This window comes from Phalacrocorax carbo, chromosome 7 (genome assembly GCF_963921805.1).
Source record: "Phalacrocorax carbo chromosome 7, bPhaCar2.1, whole genome shotgun sequence".
In the NCBI taxonomy this organism is placed as follows: Eukaryota; Metazoa; Chordata; class Aves; order Suliformes; family Phalacrocoracidae; genus Phalacrocorax; species Phalacrocorax carbo.
The window spans coordinates 9949378-9970102 of record NC_087519.1 but is presented as its reverse complement, the minus strand read 5'-3'; the positions used below and the strand labels follow the sequence as shown (position 1 = coordinate 9970102).

The window sequence follows — 20725 nt, the reverse complement described above, 5'->3', positions numbered from 1 at the left end:
AATTCTCTAGTGCTATTTTATTCTGTAAGTATCCATGATGGCAGTTTTATACTTCATTCCAGAATGTCTATGATGGGCTATTTTTGGCTAGGGGCTCCATGTAACACAAGTCTGATCTAGCATGTTTTGTTCTTAGTGAGAATCCAGTCCAGTACATAACAAGAGAAACAGTTTCACTTGGAACAACCTCAACTCATAGATGCAGAGAGCTTCCAGCAGAGAATCTACAGAGACATTACACATTTTTTAAGGACTTGTGTAAGAACTGTGAAATTCGGATTCTGCAGGCCTCAACATATGGCATTTGGGGAAGATCGTTATGTTTGTTTAAGACCTTCTTAATTCCAGCAGCCCACTGTCCTCTTTGCTTGAGATCACCACCATGATGAGAGAGCCAAGAAAGCAGAAGTAATCAACACCTCAACTTCTAATGGTCATCACTCAGAGATGTGGCTCAAACCTGCTCCATTAGCCTTGATCTACCCCAGGCCCATGGCAGAGGCGAGGAGGAGGCCAGACGCCCATGCCCTTTCAGCACCATGGATGGTAACCTCCACGGACTGGGCAGGCAGGAGGTCCTGGCCACCGCAGGAGCCATCGGTCTGCCTGCAGTGCAGAGGGACACCTCTTCCATCCCAACTATGCTTCGTAGTCAGTGAAGGTCTGAATACCCCCACAGTTATTTTCACAGAAGCTTTGGTCTGTTAAGAAGCCTACAAGAAAGGAGCTGACCAAGAATTATTAGGACTTTAGTCCTCCTTTGAAATGTGCCCCTGCATTCAGAAAGTTTTCTTATTTTCCAGTCCTCATAAGAGAGTTTGAAAATGCTCCTGTATTTTTCTTAGTGATGGTTCATTTACTTTAATTTCAACAATGAAAATGCATACTTCAAACCTTCACTGGTAAGCAAAAATACAACGCATCTAAGATGCAATTGCTCTTCCCACAAACCAGACTGCACAGCAAATTAAACTTTTTGTCTTTTTTTTTGTTACATAAACCAGAAAAAAAATATTCTGTTTTACATGAAAACATCAACAAAACAAATGAGCAGAGGAACATTTATCTCAGAAACACTGAAGCCTCTACATAGCTCCAATAATTTTCTATTGATTCCTAAGGCCACTGAAAATCTCATAAAGTTTCCATTATACAGCCTTGTTTTCTACCAGTCAAACCACTACTCACTTCAGAAAGTGCAGAGCATTTTCTGGGTGACAGAGCTATACACAGAAGGCCAAGTGGTCTCTTAAGGATGCTTAAAAAAAAAAAAATAAATCCAAGGAAATCATTGGTGTCCCCATATACTATGACATGAACATGACTCACGGGAAGAATCACCAGACTGACCTCTATTTTCCCAAACTCTCTCCCAGGGCCAGCATCCACAGGCTGCTGTAAAATGAGCTGCCTCTCAGTGCTTGGGAACAGAAGAATTTAGTATTTCAAACCCAAGCTTGTCTACCTCACAGTACTTTTAAGTCTTCGAAGTTGGACTCAAAATTGAGCTGGCAACTTTGCCTGTTGGACACAAAACAATGGAAATCCAGCTTGCCCATGGCTGCATTGGCTCTTCAGTACCAACAGCAATAAAATTTTTTGTCAATAAACAGATCAAACATGACTCAGAGGGCAGTGACACACAGTAGCTAGTGCCATTTTATAGCTAGTTTTATGACCATAATCCCCTTCCCGCAGCTACTGTTACAATCAAGCACCTAATTTCAGGGGTTGACTTCTGTCACATGTTGAGGGTCACTGTGTGTTGGGCAGATTAACTGCTTTCCATGTGACAGAAGCTTAGCAAATTAAAATACTAGTCTCACACTGACACACTGGTCAGCCACATAACTTTACCAGACTGACCCTGTTTAGGACTTTACTGAGTAACTTAAACAGCCATGCAAGATGCAGTCTGGTTTTACTTACTGCAGTAGTGTCTGGAGATTGGGGATGTAGTCTGTAAAGCACCATCCAAATAATAAAGACAATCTGCTTCTCAAAAGAATTAAACTGCAAGTTAAATAAGATCTGAAACTACTGATGTGATCTATTTGTAAGAAATCACTTTAACTCTCCTTGCATTCAAAATAATCAGTTTTATCCTGATTTTTAAAAGCATTTCCAGTTCAGTTTGATTCTCCATCCAGATATTACAGGCAGTGCAGTTTTAAAAACACATGCACTGCAAGGGCATTTAACTGCACCCAGATGTACACCCACCTTTACTAACAGAAAGAGTCAGCAGTAACAAGTCCCTAAAATTACCTACTTGCGTGAAACCGTGTGCTTTATTATTACTGGGAAAGAACTGGAGACCATTTTTCAAAATCAGGCCTGTATATTCCATAAAAACAGGTTTTGCTTTTACCTCTGAGGAATACAAATATGCAGTGTTTTTATTCTTTGGAGCTCAGTGATTTACTGGCATGCCTCTTCCCATAAAATATTTGCATATATCTGAGAGTCAAACTGTTCTGATACATTCTGTGTTTGCCAGGAAGTGAACGCTTCAGTTCAGTGTAACTGAACATTTAAACAAGGACAGGCACCAGGACAAATGGCAGTATAATTAACATACCAATGAAGAGCCAGTTGTTAATTACTATCCATTTCAGGCATTTTGTATGAGCAACTTACCTGAAAAGCCTTCCCATCTGCACGCTGGCAAAGCCAGTAATTAAACAATTCAACACCCCTTTTGCTTGATTAGAGAAAAAATTATAATTATTTTATATTATTCTGTTTGTCACATGCAGTTGACATTTAGATGAGAAAAACTGCACAGCCCAAATCTAAACATTTGAAATGAATGTTATGAGCTGTCCTTGAACAAAACAGTGTCACGTATACATCCAGGGCAGATGTAAGCTAATAGAGGCTCTGAATTTGAGCCAACTGATAGTACCTTACAGTACCTGCTGGGTTACATGGAATGCAGCACAGTTGCTACTCATAACAGAAAAAGTACCACTTTTAAGGGGGCTTCAGGTGCTACCTATAGAACAGAGTCTGAATTTTTAAGCTGTTGGAAGACTTGGGAGTAGAACCAGTAGAATGCCAGGATTCATTTACATTTAAACAGTAACCGAGATGTCAATACATAGCTCAGCACAGAACCACAGGTAAAATATGGTAGTTACAAGAGTTGTAAGCAAGGTAGGGGCATGTAAGTAGAAAGCAGGATTGAAACCACAGGGCAGAAATACTAAAGATAGGCAAAATGGAAATAAAAACTGACAGAAAAGAGAGGAAGCAGAAAGTTTAAAACATTCATCAATATGTAGTGTATCCAAAACAAAGGATTTTTCCTTCTCCATGTGCAGATGGCTTTGCCCAAGGAACACTAGCGTGCTTTGGGTACAAAAAAGGAAATTACATCTATCCTGAAAACAGCTTCTAATTCGTTACCCATTGCATGACTACGGCTGTTAATCCTTGTAAACAATAAATCTACGATCTATTTGAAAATTTGACTATCCAAATTAAAGCTTGAATCAGCTTCTATGTTTGGTACTGAAGTTTCAAACCATGTAACTTATGCACTTTAAAGGCCATATTTTGCTGAAATCTTGCAACATTTTGTGACAAAATAGTTCCTTCTGGAGTAGCCAGAAAGTGGGTATTTGGTCCATATGGGTTTACACAAACAATATTCATCTGGATTTTTATTTTAAACAATGGAAGAAGATGAATAATTTCTTGAAGATTTTTCTTTGCTAACAACGTGTATCTATCTTACTTAGATTATAATCAGAAGCTAACTAAAAATGTACAAATGCAGCCTTATAAAACTTTTCCTCATTTGACAGAATGGTTGATACAGATGGGGTGACAGGAAATTCTTTAAATCCAAACAAAGGAATATTGTTAGCCAGAAGTAAACTGCACCAACTGTTTATGCAGCAAGCGCCCACTCAAGATTTCTGAAATTTCAAAATATTTGCCTGTATCGTCCAGCAAATCTAATTTTTTGCACAAACTATCTGACAGAATGGGTGAAGGAGCACCTCTGTCTTCTCAGATTTCTTTCCCACATCACCTTTATTGAGCACACCCTTACAGTCAAGAAAAGAATGTAGCTTGGGTTGGTACCTGCACACTTCTGCACCCAAGGCAGCATCTCTGCAGTCCACAGTACTGGCTAGACAGAACAGCTCAGCCAGAGCTGACTCATCTATCTCTAAATACTGCTGGCCACCCAAAACACTTTGCTATAGATAGATTGGAAAATCTGCCAGAGACCTACAAGACCTGAGATCTAAATTTCGATGTGTTAAATTCAAGACCTCTCTTTCCCTTTTCTACTACAAATTTTAATAACATTGCACTTTCTGCAGGTAGCACTGAATTAAGACATTTTCCATTCTTACTTGTCAGTTATGAAGCAGTAAGCCCCCAAAAATTACCCTAAACGACACACACATCTGATCTTCACAAGCCATTTAAGCATAATCTCAGAATACATCTTCATAATGACAGCCCCATTTTTGTCCTCTTAATAACAATAATCACTACATCAACAGTGTTATTTTGCCTTGACTGTTTTGAAAAAGCTATTTTTTTCCTTACTACCTAATCTCTATAGCAATTTTTCTTACTAGAAAGAAAAATCAGCAATGCCATCTGGTATTACAGAAATCAGCAATATGTTTTGTTTTGCATTTTTATTAAGAGGCACGGGGAAACATTATTCTATTTGAAATAGTACTTGGAACTAACCACAAGCTACGTATGCAAATTTTAAATATTCTGTGATAGAAGAGATATCCTGAAATGGAATCTTTTGTATGCCCTATATATTAGAAATACCAAAAAATTACATTTCTTCAATGCAAGTTACTGTTTCATACACAGCCTTGAAGGACAAAACATTACCACAGAACAATTCAAGAGGCACTGTCATCTCATACCACACTTTGGCTGAAATAAGGACCAGTTCTGCAGTAAGAAAGGTATGAAAATACGAGAAGAAAAAGATCTGCAATTTAAACCCCCCATTAGCTAATGAGTGTTCCATTTTTGAGACCTTTGTTTTAACATTATCTTAGAAAGAAGACTACTTTTTTGCATCCCAGAAACATCAGAGCCCATTATAACCTCCATCACTACAACACTCCATTTACTCCCCCAGATGCTGTTAAATTGATTTTGGAGTTTACTGGATAGCCTATGTCGTAATGAAGGGCAAAGCTGTTGCTACTGTAGCAATAAACCACAACAACTTTCAGGCTCTGAGCTGAAAAGTCAATTCTGAAATCTAAAACACTGAAGTAATTTTCGTTTAATCATTAATTTCAAAGCTGTACGAAAGGTAAAGAAAAGAATGGTCAGACTGCCAACTTCAAAAAGCCAATTCCTTTGTGGAATATGGAACAGGCGGCAGCAAGAAAATTCATCCACAGCACTTAATATCTTAGTAACTTGAGTGCAATCATAAGACTAACAGACAATCTGGTTCTCAGAACCTCCAGCTGAAACTGAAGAATGATTTATCTCTGCTTAACTCCCAAGTCGTACAAACAAAACCAGCTCCCAGAACGCAATGCATTTGCCTAGAACAAGAGTCTGGATGCAGGGCCGAGTTACAAGTTTTCACTGATATGACATAAAGATTCGCTGTTAACTCACTACAAACTGAAACTAAAGAGAGCTTACTTAATCATCTTTCTTCAAGGTTCAGCCCCCCCTTTTGGTCTTTTTTTTACCTTGGATTAGCCATAGGCTAAAAGTAGCCCCTGTCAGCTATTCAGGTTGTAACAGCAATGTCTTAAGCCACAGCAACTCCTTCCTCTCACGGCCCACCATCTCTCTCTGGCTCAATACATTTCTAGTAGATGCCCTTCTGGGGACATGTTGTTCTCCATACCTTTAGACTTTAGGCTCTCTGCTTACAAAGAGGTTTAAAGGAGCTTTGGTGATGAAGTGAACAACCCAGTTACTATTTTTTTCAATTAAATAAACAAATACAACCCTAAGGATTCACAAAATCTTAAAACGTAGCCAAAACCACATCCTAAGGGATCTGCCCTCTAGAGTAACTTTAGATAAACCCTGAAATCTCATTATTTCTTCTGACTTGACTTAGGAGTTTGTGGCATTTGGCATTACATCTGTGAGTACTCCCCAGGGTGGCCCTTCCCTCTAGGGATACCTCACCAGGAAGAGCTGAAAAGATACAATGGTTCATGTCACATCACCTGATCATGGCAGAAAGTTGCCACTCTGGGACCATCCATCAGATTGCACCAGACGGGAACTCATCACCTGAGACCAAGTAATGTCTCAGGAAAAGAAAATGCTGAATTCATTAAGAGTTTTAAGTTTTCATCCCAACTTGGCTAATACAAGAATCACAACATCATGTACTACACCTCAAGTTAAGCAAAATTTGACCCCAAAGTAGCAACAGTTATGGACAACTTTGCCTTCCAAAAATATATACATTTAAAACAGACATGGCACTAAATCACTTCGCTGCGAGCAGTAATTTATGAAATGCTTGTTACACCTCCACAAGTTTTTTGTTCTAAAATCCCATTTAATATGCCAATCTTATTTCAGGAGGAAATAAATTAACTCTGATTCTTTGTGCCAATGCAGATGAGCTTCCCACACACCTGTATTGTGTTTCACACTTCAGTTAGTCATCCAGATTACAACAAACGAACAAAGTACTTCTAACCAGATCCCCTTCCCAAGGTTAAGCATGTGGGAATAGAAAGAAAGAAGACTATCTCACAGAGCTCCCCAGTTTTGTGGACAAACACCTTCACCAAAAAGAACTATCTGTTTAGGTCTAATACAGCCCAGTGGCCTTACCCCCACCACGATTTGGTCCCTGATACTGCCATTCCCATGAGCCCTACCCAGGACAGGCTGCAAACTGCTCCCACTCCCATGAATTTTCATAACTCAAACTCTCCATTAAAAAAAGATCGGGTGGGAAAATGGATAAATCTGCATAAACATGCAGAGCAGTGCATGGGTCTGTACCAGGAGATCCCACAAGGAAAGATTTTGACATCCAGATTTACAGAACACCCAGTTTTTCTGTCTCTGCTAATCCCCATTCCACTATCTAGAATATGACTAAAATCACATATATTTGTATTGTGGTAGCTGCAAGTTAATGTCCTACCTAAATTATCAACTGTTATTAGAACCCCAGACAATTGCTTAATAAAAATTTAATCATATTGTAATTTCTAATCATCATTACAGATGCTTAACAAGTTAATCTCTCTATTGTGCTCCCCTAACATAGCAGATCAGAAAGTCAACTGGCGTAAAGAAGCACAGCTTCACCAATACTAATGGGGCTACTTTCATGTTACTCCAGGTGAGCATCTGGCCCCAAGAGAAAATAGCACTGTTAAAATCCTCTTGCTACAGCTTTCAATTGTTTCTCTGCACTGCTTTGCAGTTAATCCAAAAAATTAACAAAAGCAACAGATTATGACTTAAAAAAAAAAAACAACACAGCATAAATCAAGGTATTTCAGGCAGCTCTCTCTTCCGCCGTCCATGGTACAGCAAACGCAGCACCTCGCTACAGATCGAAGGTCTCCTCTCCTCACCTCTTCACAGCTCAAAAACTCATCATTTTGACTTCGTCCAAGCATAGCTACATTTGTCTGACAGCAACACTCACACACAGAAAATGTGGGAGGATCATCAACAGCCAGTGAGTGCATATTTCAGCTCAGATCTGTTCCAGCTGCCTAGACAAGGAGCAAAATGATGCTCTGTAACCTCAGCCTTGCAGAAGTAGGTATTGACTCACTTCAGGAAACCAACACATTTCCTCATCCTTCCAGTGGACCAGCAATCTGTGCTTACGACAGTTTGAGGACCACACTGCAAGACAGCTTTAACTGTATCAGATCATTGAACAGAGATGCATACAGCCAACACCCCTGGCCCTCATTTCCCTGATATTTTTTTATGCTTCTTCAATAATCCCATAACACTCTCTCAATTCACAAAGTGGTCACAGGAGAACAACTGCGAAGCCCTGCCCAGAGGCTGCTCTGCGGTGTGTGCACACCATACCTCCTGCAACCACATATTTTTGTGGCTTCAGCTGCAGGTGAGGCGAAAACAGAAAGCAGAAATGGTTGGTGCAAAAGGGCCACCAGGCCCTACTATAATTCAGCGGTTTCAGGATAGACCTTCAAGTGGCCAGGGCTGTTCATTCAGTGCGTAGCTTGAAGGAGCAGGTAGAAGAATGGCAAACCAAACCTAAGTCAAAAAAGGCTGTTTGTATCCTACTTTGTCCACAAAACAGCTCACCAAGTCTAGCTACGTGTGCATGCAATGAAACTCTCCGTTACCATGCATGACATCGTGTCCTGGAAGCTAAATAATATTAATCTAATAACCTTCCATTAAATACAGATTTTCATTTAATATGTAGAATTCTGACATTAAAACTTAATCTGATTTGCAAAGAGCTGTTCCTGCTTACTTTATTGACAATTACTGAACCAAATTAGTTGTTTATATCATAATATTTACTGTCAGTATAACAACTACACAGCCAACTACAGCAGGATTTAGTCTAAAGAACAACCTTTCAACATTAGTTGGCATTTACTCAAGCAAGCCCTTAATTGTCAGAACTGAACCCAACTCTACAAAAAAATGACAAAATGTAACCACGTATTGAAACAAGTAAAACTGGAATCCACCTTTGATAAAAATATTCTTCACCAGTATTGAGCCCAGCGCAGGATCCGTTGTCCCACTTATTTTTAGTGTCAGGTACTTGTTGATCCAACACTAAGTTGACCCAAGTACCTCTCCAAAATATGTGCTGCGCAAGTATGTGCATCCAAACCCATTTCACTCCATCACACACTCAACAAAACAGATGTTGCGTCTCACAGACACATAATGGAACGCCAGGGAATGTCTTCCTTCATTAAAAATTCAAGGAGATAATTTTAGTAAGTTTTGTTTCCCTTTATGAATGTAGTATTAACAGACAATATGTACTGCATCGTCTGGCAAGAAAATAAACACATGGCAAAAACCCTGCACACTCTGAGCTGCCCTCGGTCAGTTTCGACACCCTGTTTTGGTTCCAAGCAACGCTTCGCAAGCCAGTTTTGCTTCCCGACGATAAACCTGGCCAACGTACTGGCAGGAAAAGCAAACATTCTTACCAATTCCCAGGGCAGACAGAGGTCCGCACGGTGCGGCCAAAGCCCACTGCCACCCTTCCCGCCCGGCTTCGGCAGGGGGACGCGTCCTCTCGCTTCCCCCTGCCATATGACCGCGTATGCTTATGCAAAACTGTTGGTTTCTGCAGTGCCTACACCCAACGGCAGCAACCCGGAGTGCGGGGAGGCAGCCGGGCTCCGGCAGCCCGAGACACCCACCAAGGGCTCCCGGCTCCCTGGCTCGACGCGGCCCCGGGGCGGCTCCTCGCCCCTCGCCCGGGGCGGCCCAGCTCTCCCCGCCGCCGGCGTCGCGCCCCTCCGGCCCGCAGCCCCCGCCGACCCGCGGGGCGAGCCCGGGGGCGCAGCGGAGAGCGGCGGGGGCCGCCCACCCTCACGGCTGCGGGGCCGCGCCGTCCCCAGGGGCGGGTGTGTGCCTACGGCGGGGGGGGGGGGGGGGGGGGGGGAACGGGGCGTGTTGTGCGGCGGGGCCACATGGGGCGAGACGGACTCCCTGCAGCGCAGGGGGCGACGGCAGCAGCAGCTACTCACCGGGAGGGTTTACCGCCGCCGGCGTTGCCATCTTGTCTCTGAGAAGAATTAAGACAAATGCAAGAGGGGAGGAGGGATGCTCTGAGCAGCCCGGGGGAGGCGGGGGAGGGGAAGGCAGCCGACGCCTGGGCGGGCGGGCCGGGAGGCGCGGGGGCGGCAGGCTGCTCCCGCCCCGGAGCCCAGCGGCGGCGCTCCCCGCTCTGCGCGGGGCGGCCCAAGATGTCCGATGGCCCCCGCGCCGCGTCTGCTCATGCGCCGCTCGCAGTGAGCATGTGCCGGGCGGCCGCACATGTGCGCTGGGCCCGCGTCCGCTGGCGCCCGGCCGGGATCCCACCCCGGGCGGGACCCCCGCGCTGTCTGGCCCCGCAAGCGGCGGGGTGAACGCGGCCTTCGCGCCGGTCCCGAACCGGCTGTCCCCCTCGGGTCTCGAACCGGGGGCCTCAGCGTGCGCCGCTCTTCGCAGGGCGCGAATTCCCCTGAGGCAGAGGTCTCTGGTGGAGGCCCGCGCGCGGGCGAGAGGGTAGCGGGGTGGCGGCTGGAGGGCTGCCACCGCCCCCGCAACAGAGAGGGGAGGTCGGGGTGCAGCTTACCGCCACCCAAAACTGAAGGCTCCGCTGAGGGGACGGGAGGGGAAGCGTTAGACAACATACCGCCATCCCTGTCATCCCCAGACGATGACATCCCTTCTCCCCTGAGGTGGGGATGTTCTCTGGGAGATGTGGGAGAAGCGGCACAGAGCCCCACGAGTCTGTACACCTCCGAATGCTTCCTCCGCTTGGGGTTCAGGAATGCCATTTCTGTGGGTTCCCGGGGTCAGCACGCACGCTGACATGGGGCTGGCTCTCAGCTTGGTCAAGCGTGAAGTGAGCCCAAGGGGTTTTGAAGGGAAAAGAGGAGCCATGGTGTCATGTTCACCGTATAAATACGCTAAGTGTATGTCTGACTGTGAGGTGGAGGACTTGGTGCTTCAAATGAGTAGTGCTACACAGAAACATCTTATTAACAAAGGACTAATACTAATTTCCTGGAATTACAAAGGAAAAATGTAATAGCTCTTGGAGTTCTTTAAAAAAAATCCAAGAATTCAGAGACAGGTCATTCTGTGCACCTCCGGATAGAGTATAAGAATTGTATTGTATCCCTCTAAAAACAGTAGTTTACCTCACACTATGCTCATGTTCAAGCTAAGACGTGCAACTGAAAAACTGATTATTTGTAACTCACTCAGCTGACATTTTAAGACTTTCCATTACAAACACAGGATTTAAAACACACTTTCAATGAAATCTGAGATTTTTCTCATAATCTCTTAGCTCAGGTCTCTAAGGGAAAAAAACCCCAGTGTCTCAGAATTAACAAGCTGCAAGATTTGTGAAAAGCCACCAGTGTAACAACTGTAGCAGTCACGTGTAGTACATATGTAATACTGAAAAAAAGAAAAAAACATATTTTGTTGTCTTTTTCACACCCCTGGAATGCTGGAAAGGCCTGTTAATCTTTAAACACCTCCCCATGGCTGTGCTCCGTTGCCCTGAACAGTCCTGCAGAAGTTAATGGAAGCACTCAAAACGAAAAGTTGCAAATCAATCCCTTGCTTTGCTGAATAAGTAACCTGAAACAGTTTAGCCATTAAGATGTAAATTGGCAGAAAGATGGAGAAAGCGTGGAGGCTGTATTTACTCATTTCCTGTAGATGAGTTTAATCAGAGTAGCATTAAACCCTCCTGCTTATCTAGAAAGTTTACTTTATCTTTGATTTATTGTGCTTTTGCCTATCAGATGTTGAGCTGTTTTTCTAAGCATCTTACTGCTTTAGTGCCTCCTGATGCTGCAGAGTTTTGGATGCTCAGCAGGCATTCTTAATTCTTATCATAATGCATTTACCCTGGTAATACCAGCAGATTGTGTTAATATCAGCAATTTTGTAAATATGGCTTCTTTTCATTCAGTTAAAACTATGCTTTTGTGATTCTAGAGAACCTTGCTCACAGTATTTCTAGATTCTTACATTTAATGAAGAAAGCAACATTCAGAGTAGCTTACCCGGCTGCAGGAAACAGGGCATAGCTCAATTCCTCTAGGTTTCTCTAAAGTCTTGTGTTTAAATTGCACAGGTAATACTGCTCCTGAAAGTTTTTCCATGAGCCTCCATTATGTCAAGTTACATACATGCATAAAGGTTAAAGGGCCAAACCCCTAATACTATAATGTTAGTCATATATCTTATAAAACCATAATTTAGAGCATTAGGTACTTCTGTAGTGTCCTCTGAAGACATTTACAAATATTCATGGTTAAGCCGTATCTCTCTCTTATCAGAAAACCATTAATATTTCTTCTTTCATTTCTATTTTAGAGATAAGGAAGCCACCCTGGAAGACACAAACCCAGAGAGATCTGACGGTGCACTCTCATAGCTTTCAACAGACATATGGAGTAAGCCAAACAACAACTGAATATAAACCATTGAAACCGTTCAACTGTGTGTGCTGTCCCCTTGTGTAATATCCCATGAGACATTAGATTAGCCCAGAAAGAGCACATTACAGCCAGTATATTTGGTATTGTGCCTCACCTAAATAAGACCTTAGGGCTTAGAATGGAACACGTTCTGTCAAATTCACTCTGATTCAGACATAATTATGCAAATAAAGTTTATTTTTGTTTGGTGTGAGCTTTGTTGACTCACTCTGTTCAGTTCCTCGCGCAATTCTTTGTTCACTTAAATAGACTGAGAAGTAAGATTGATTTTCTCTCCTCCCCATCTTCTCTGTCTGAATAGGATGTATTAGCAGGGTGTCGCGGTTTAACCCCAGGCAGCAACTAAGCACCACACAGCCGCTCGCTCACTGCCCCCCAGTGGGATGGGGGAGAGAGTCAGTAGGGTAAAAGTGAGAATACTTGTGGGTTGAGATAAAGGCAGTTTAATAAGTAAAGCAACAGCCACGCAAAACAAGGAATTCATTCCCTCCTTCCCATGGGCAGGCAGGTGTTCAGCCATCTCCAGGAAAGCAGGGCTCCATCATGTGTAACGGTTACTTGGGAAGACAAACGCCATCACTCCAAAGGTGTCCCCCCCTTCCTTCTCCTTCCCCCACCTTTATATGCTGAGCATGACGTTATATGGTGAGGAACATCCCTTGGGGCAGCTGGGGTCAGCTGTCCCGGCCGTGTCCCCTCCCAACCACTTGTGCCCCCCAGCCCCTCGCTGGTGGGGTGGGGTGAGAGGCAGCAAAGGCCTTGACTGTGTGTAAGCCCTGCTGAGCAACAGCTAGAACATCCCTGTCTTATCAACACTGTTTTCAGCACAAATCCAAACCATAGCCCCATACTAGCTACCATGAAGAAAAGTAATTCTATCCCAGCCAAAACCAGCACACAGGGTATTTGAGAATCCTTGAAACAATCCATAAATGAACGGAACTATTCTCTGTTTATCTGTAATAAACGACTTCCTTGCTAGGTCATTCTGAGCCTTTCCATATCTGTGGTGAGATCTGTAACACTGGTAACTGAAGAGAGAAACCATCACTGCTCTTAAAATTATGCTCTAGTAGTGGTGGAAATGCACACTCTGTGTTTTACTTTTGCTGTAATACAAACAACACATACACAGTAAATCATGAAATCAGTCTAGTTACTGAATTCATGTTTCTCCAAGTTCACACCAAGCTGTGTACCTTGAAAGCATAATTCCTGTGGAATAGGTTTCCTCATGACAAAAGCAGGGACAGCGCTGGACTCTACCCTTACACTTGCTGAGAGATTAAACAGCACTTTATTGATACCAAGCACAAAATATAATGCACGTGGAAGACAGCAATATGCAAAATTTTTGCCATTCATGTGGCACAACAGGGGGTGCTTCACTTACCATATTAATATAATTACAAACAAGTGCTGACATGATGTGTAGCAACAGGAAAGTAAATGAATTAAGAAAAGTGATTTTTATCTCAATCTTGTTATTATGTACCATAGAATGTCTGTTAGGTGCCCTTACAATTATTGTTTCCAATTTAGAGGACTATTATCACTGGTACTGGTGCTCAGCATACATGTGAATTTTGCATCTTGGCACTAGCAGTAGGTCAGCTGAGAACGGCAGCATACTGTAACTGCTTTTCATTAACACCTTTCCTTTTAAAAGTTCAGTACTGGCCTGCAAATTGGAAAACCTGAACTTGTACCTTTCTGTGTGTTTTCATCCCATGCCATGCACTAATAATCTCTAAAAGGTTTTTATTTCTTTCAAATGAGGAAAAGTTGGGGTTTTTTTATTATTTCCTTTGAAAAAAACTGAAGCCTTTCCAAAATGGTTTATTCCATGTGAATGACTTAAGTCCAGAAAGAAAAATCACGAAAGAAAATGGGTAATAAATTGAAGGCAATGAGAATATTTGTTCAGTGTCAAAAATGGATAAAAAAGGTCTTGGACTTTTCTTACCAATTTATGGCAATTCTACTTTAAAAGAATTGAAAATCAAGGTCTAAAACCTTGAACCTATGCTTCCCCAGCAGAATTTTCTTTTCTGGGGACATGAAGAAGCTAAGTGAAGTTTCAGACATTTTAATCCTGTGTAATCAAAACCAGGGACATTTTAATAAAGTCTCACCCTTTAATAAGACCTTCCAGCTACATTCTTTGATCTGTGTTTCCGTTGTAATTGAGTTAATATATTGCACCCAATTCATCCAAAAGTCTTGGATAGTTTGGAGTGAGTATTATGTATGTCTATTAAGCAACCCCATCCACCCAGCTACTCGGAACTGGAACATTATGTGCCCTTTTTAAATCTGTTCGTCACATATGGATGACTACACTTGCCTAAATAAGCTATAGAGAAAATGATGAAATTTAAAACATGAACTGTCATAGGAAGGTCTTAAAAGCATTTGTTAAGGAAATTACAACCTTGTTCTTTGAACTGTCCCATATAATTTAAGAGAAAATTGTATTCTTCCTATAAAATGCAATAAAATACCTTGGTAAGAATGTGGAAGTTATACTAACCTCCATTCAGTGCTGGAGGTATAGAAATGTAATTTCTATGATGTTCTCTACAGTTATTGCTGCTAAATTCCACAGTGCTTCTCCTTTAGGGAAAATGACACTGAGTACTAGAGAAACCCTCCTGAAGGTGAAATGTCTGTTGCAGAAGTCCTCTTACCCAGGGAATGTAACCGACATCAGACAAGTATTCCTATGCTCGCAAAAGTATGGACTAGGAACCAAACACACGGGCATCTTTTATCTCTCAACTTCAGCTCTAACGTTTCAGGCTTCTTCAAAGTTTGTGTAAATTTAACCTCATATTAACAACCAAAATTTAAACAATGAAACTCGATTATCAAGCCTAAGAAAGGAATAGCGGGTGCAAACACATTAACACATAACTTGTTTTCTCTACAATGTTTACTAAGCAGATTTTCTTTTATTTCCTGATATTAACATCACTCACTGGAAGAAGCAGTGCCAGCAAAGGACATCATTAAGCTGGTAGAGGCTGTTGGTGGTTATCTCAGGCAGAAATGACCACATAGCATATGGGAATATAGTTTTCACACTGCATACCTAATTATGTCCCTGAAACCATTCTGTGAAGCATGCGGGTGAAAAAACAGAAAGCTATAAACAATAGTGTTCTACTTACCAAACCCCCAAGACATGAACAAAAAGATAGACCCCAGAAAGGGCACTGGGACCTGAATCAGCAAACTGGCATGTTGATCAGAACTACATGAGTAAAGCCCTTTTTTCCCTAAATGCCATGTTTCTCGCTTTGAAATAAAATAAAAGCTTATTCATTTGAAGGGATTTGTTCCTTGTATATTATAATCAGGATATTATGATATAAAGCATGGGGCAAGTGAGAGCTGTTGGGTTGGAGGCATAGAAATGGAGTTCCAAGTCACTAGATAGTCCTGAACATCTTTATCCCTTCCACCTTCAGGAATAAGGGCCTGAGCTAAATTCTGCAGAAACATATATGCACATTACTAGTAGCTCCAGCAAGGTGAAGGCTTTCTTTAACAATCCTGCCAGTGTGTGACATACCCCCAACTCACTTGCCCTATAAATCTAGCTGGAGTAAAAAATTAGTCAGTTCAATAAAAATGAACAGTAAAATGAGAGCTGGTCTTTTGCATGGAAAAAAGGCCTTTTTTCACTCACTGCTCAGGGTGGGACCAAACTGCCATTTTCCCAGATTCCTGCTGCCCCATCTGCTCTATGACAAAGTCTATGAATGCAATAAAGTGTAAAGATTCAAGTAATGCAACATCCACCCATCTTGACAGAAGTATTTCGTTTCTTGGTTCCTGATTTCTAGGTTTACAACACTATTTCTAGAATTGATCTGTGTGTAATCCACAAAAGATTGATGCGTTCTGACATAAAATAAAACTAACGGTAGGACTAGGACACATTTACATTTATGGCAATGCAGTTTGAAAAGTATACTTTAAGAACATTGTATATTAGAAAAATACTGCTGCCAACTTGGTGGAGGCCTTTGCCTTGTTTGAAATGAGAATTTATGAAGAGTATTTTCTTGTGTTTTATAAACATTTTATCCTCTTTACAGAGTTTTCTTTATCTCATCAGAGAGATTTACTGAGGATCATAAGCTACAAAAAGACTAAAATGGTAGAAAATCTCTCACAGTTAATTGCAACAAAACAATCTGAGTCCCATGACACATAGCAGGCAATCTGTATCCTAAGGAAAGTAAGAAATTATGAGGAATCTGAAGCATGCTATGCTATTTCAGCTGAGCACAGGACAGCTGGAAAAAACAAATATGTGAAGGAAGTGGCTGTCTGATATTTGCCCTCTATTCTTACGTGCTCCTTCTCTGCTTTCTTTAGCCCCTCTTTCTCCAGCTATGCAAGATAACAATTTCCAAGAACCATAAAAGAGAACAGAAACACATGCATTTAATTGTCTTATAAATTGAATTATGATTTATGACAGGTTTTACATTTCACGAGTAAGGTATTATGCAAATTCTCAGCAGACCCTTTCATTTAAAAGCTTGCACAAAATATTTTTGGTAGCTTCCCACTTGATTTTATTTCTGAAACAGACAAACTGAACACGTGTACCTGTGTCTCAAAGACCAGACAGTACATCCTTAATTATGTTCAAAACTCTAATCCCTGAATTATGGAATGCAGCATAATTCATTTCTACATTAGCAAAATTGTGCTTTAAAAGTGATGAAGCATCGCTTACCATATGCTTTATGGTTTTTACATTTGCATTTGCAAAGAAGGAACAACCATCCTGAATATTTTAATAGCTGGATATATAGCCACAGATCATTTTTCTTTCTTATCCATCCTATCAGATCACCTTGATCGTAATCCAATTCTTTTACTGTATCTGCTAACATATAAAAATAAAAATGCATGAGTATACTTACGTTAAAAACAGTTGCCAATATATAAGAACTAATCAGAAGATCCACCCAGCCAAGCAATTTTTTTCTGACAACATCCACTAACTCTGCAATGCTTGAGAAAAGAGGGTAAAGACAAGGCAAACACTGAGTTATACTTTCCTCTGCTATACTCTTGCAGCTTCCAGCAAACAGCGACTAAGGGAATTCATGAAGTAGGAGGTTTCATCTGCATAATTAAAACCCCTCTTAACATTATCCCAGTGTTCTGAATTAATTTTAAAAACATCACATCAATTAATTGCTACCCAGCTAGGCTGGATCACGTATTGATCCCCTCAGATACAAGGATCAGTGTCAGGATTTTACACAGTGGAGTGATAGAGCTGGCACACAGATTCCTGCTTCGTAGCTGCATCTTTTGGGGTGAGAGATATTGACACAGTGCAAATAGGACTCAAAGGCACACTGAGGTGAATGCTTATAAGAAAAAGACTGTGAATAGCAACGTCTAAGGTGTGTGCTTTGAACTGGACAAAATAGTAGGGAAATCTATCACAAAATATCCTGGACATCCAGGTATTGAAATGCATTTTACCGTGTTAATCTCAAGTCACTGTGCCTGACTGTTTCATATCCACAGTTTTGTTGAAGATAAGACTCCTGGACAATATTAGGCAAATGCATTTTGGGTATTTGGAAGCAGGAAAATAAGGATCTTCCTTTCCACACTCATCTTTATTTAAGGAAAAAAGAAGAAAAGTAGTTAGCTGTTTCACAATTCAGTCACCATCTTGCAAAACACAATATGATGACGGCTGGGATGATACTTTGGGCTTTTCCTGTTTGGCAATCAGACCAATTCACACTTCTGGAAGTGCCACTTGCTAACACTCCAGAGCAACGTTTTTCCCTGAGCATGCATGAAAATCACTCCAGGGCAGCATGTGCACAACAGACTTGGAAAGGAAGTACCTTTAAAGCTTTGTCAGCGGGATGTAAGCAGGACGCTCTTTTTCCATGTATTTTATCCTGACCGTTGCTGTGAGGCAGAAGGACAAAGACAGAGAGACCAGAAGAAGAATGGTGGATTGGTGACTGACTCTTCAGACCCTGAGCTATTATTTCGTAATGTGATGTTTACAGGTTTTGTCAGGCATTTCCCATTCTAAACACATCATGCTTCACCTCAAAGTTACGATCTATCAATTAGAGTATTGAACGGTGATGGAAGGCAAAATCAGAGAACAGGATTTTCGAGAAATGCCCTTGGTGCATTGGAGCTGTAGACGACCACAGAGATGATGCTAATTCCCAAACCCCAGTAGGGGGGATATTAAAGCTATGCAGCTGCCTCTGTCTGGACAGAGCTACACGTTTCCCCTATGCTACAGTTACATTGCCAGCTTCTGTGGCAGAGGCTGTGCATAATGGAGACAGACCAGAGCACTAAGCAAGTGCAGGAAGGACCTAAGTGAAATGTGGTTAGCCGGAGTCTAAGTAAGAATATAGGATCACAGGAAAGTTCTGCCTCCAGCGCTTCCTGGAAGGGTGCTGGACACAGCCAAACCTTGTCTAAATTTGCCTCTAATCATACTCGGCATCATTCTAGTGTTTCCTCAGCCTCAGTCTAATGTTTCTTCTGCTGCTGCTATTGCCTGAAACAGATGATTTCCACAGAGAACAGTAAGACTTCCTAATGGTGAGCAGGCTGCCTGAAAGCTGACAAAAGTTACCGAGGCACATGGGTAGACTGACCTCTTGAATAGTCAAGGCCTGGTCATGAGAAATGTGTACACAGCTTTGACATTGTCCAATGCTAAATGAGGATTGGGTAGGTGCTACATCCCCCCATTTACCCTTAGCTGTCTCACTGAATTTAGGATGATGAAGGAAACGGAAGGCGGTCATTAAAAATAGGATTGAGTACTCTGTGTTTTCCCAGTGAAGAACATTCTCCTCTTATTCCCAATGAATACATTCTTCTGTATATGTTGGGGGTATTTGCCATACTGCTAACTGCCTTACCCCAGGAGCACATGTGACCAAAAGTAAGAGTGTGTCCTGAAGACTAGCATCTGCAAAATACATCTTTTCTTGCAATATTTTTCTTGGAAAAAATATTGACACAATATTTTCATGCTATCATGACTAATATCAAATGCTTCTCTCAGGCATTATTCAAATTGTTTTTAAAAAAAAGAACGTCTATTAATACCATATGGAATCAGATTAGCCCTGCTGCTAAAATATTCACGAAGAAGGAAAATCCTTCCGTCTTCTTCTGCTCAAAGCAATAGCAAAATAGGCATAAGCTGTGCAGTTAACAGCTTGCGGGTGACAGAGTTCAAGGTCATGCTGAGTTACTCATCATCTAACCATCACTTTGCAACACACAGCCACGCATGCAAAGCCCACTCCACTGGGTTGTGCTACAACAGAATAGCGATAACGGGGAAGAAACATAATTTCTTAAAATACCAATGATTTTTCTGCAGTTCACACTATGTCTACCCCGCAATTTTAAGCACAGGTTAGCTCTAAATTTTTCTGGTTTTCTGTGTTGTGTCTTCAGAATCAAAACTCTGCCACAGTCAAACAAAGGTTTAAGCACCCACAATTAAGTGGTGTGATTTTGTGTTTTCAAATTCTTAAGTGTGATGCTGCGGGGCATGTCTCAGGATTAAAATAGAGGAGAAGAACTCAGCAGTAACTGCTCATTTATTCCTGTTTTCACTGCCAGACAGAAGAAATAATAGTAAATTCATTACTTTCCCTCACCACGAGACCACATGGGGTTGGAGCTTCTCTCCCAAATCATCTGACATCCATTGCATAGCTCATCAGCATGATCTTTTTGTGCTGAGGAGCATGGGAACATGTTCTCTAGCCAGCTGGGCTTTTCTGTTAGTACTTGGGGCTGTTAAAGTCTAAAACAAATGAACTCACAAATGAACTCTAAGTTCCTATTCTACCAGGATTCGGTAGTCAGACATACACCTTTTGCTAGCAAGGCATGAACATTTATAGGAGTGGATTTGAGGGACTTCTGTAGCATACAGTCCTGGGTAGAACTGCCTGGGTTTTATCACTTTTCAGGCATAAACGCCTGCAAAAGGGAGTAAGAGTTTGAGTTCCAGTTAACAGCGAATATCAAGTACTTGGCCTGATGCCACACACATCCTACAGTTCTACAGTACTAGTATTTTCCAAAATTAATTTCCCTTTAAAAAGTGTATCTCTAGTCCTTCTTGATTATGAGGGAGTGGGGCAGAAAGTGTTAGCTTTTGTATTCATTAAATTGCCTGAATGAGCCCCAAGATAGAGGCTGCTGACATTCCTTGAATGGAACAGCTTTTTCCAGAATCTGCAGTTTCATCAAAGTGTTCCTTCAGAACATGCTTTTTTTGCTAAAAAAGATTTTGGAAAAAAGCTGGAAGCATTATTTACTTACTAATTTTATTTCAGTCATATCAAAATTGTTAATTTCAACCAGAGAAAAATATTTCGTTTTATCTGCCATCCTTATGTATCTGGTTTAGCCTTTTGTAATATATTTTAATAATACCTTAGCATAAAAGTCAAAATAGGATAAATTGCAAAAGT

General features: G+C 41.6%; 1 protein-coding gene across 7 annotated transcripts in view; it reads right to left on the bottom strand.

Annotated features, from left to right (window-relative positions):
* ARNT2 (aryl hydrocarbon receptor nuclear translocator 2) overlaps positions 1–20725 on the bottom strand; it is a 193881-nt gene that overhangs the window by 107643 nt on the left and 65513 nt on the right. For 3 of the 7 annotated variants that reach the window (XM_064456261.1, XM_064456263.1, XM_064456264.1), the window contains exon 1: positions 9717–9961. The exons of 1 other annotated variant lie outside the window; for it this stretch is intronic. In XM_064456261.1, coding sequence (XP_064312331.1) covers positions 9717–9747 — 31 coding nt within the window. In that variant the 5' untranslated portion in view covers positions 9748–9961. Of the gene's footprint in view, positions 1–9716; positions 9962–20725 lie in introns of those variants that run through there. 3 more of the 7 variants (XM_064456258.1, XM_064456262.1, XM_064456266.1) reach the window with 1 other exon arrangement.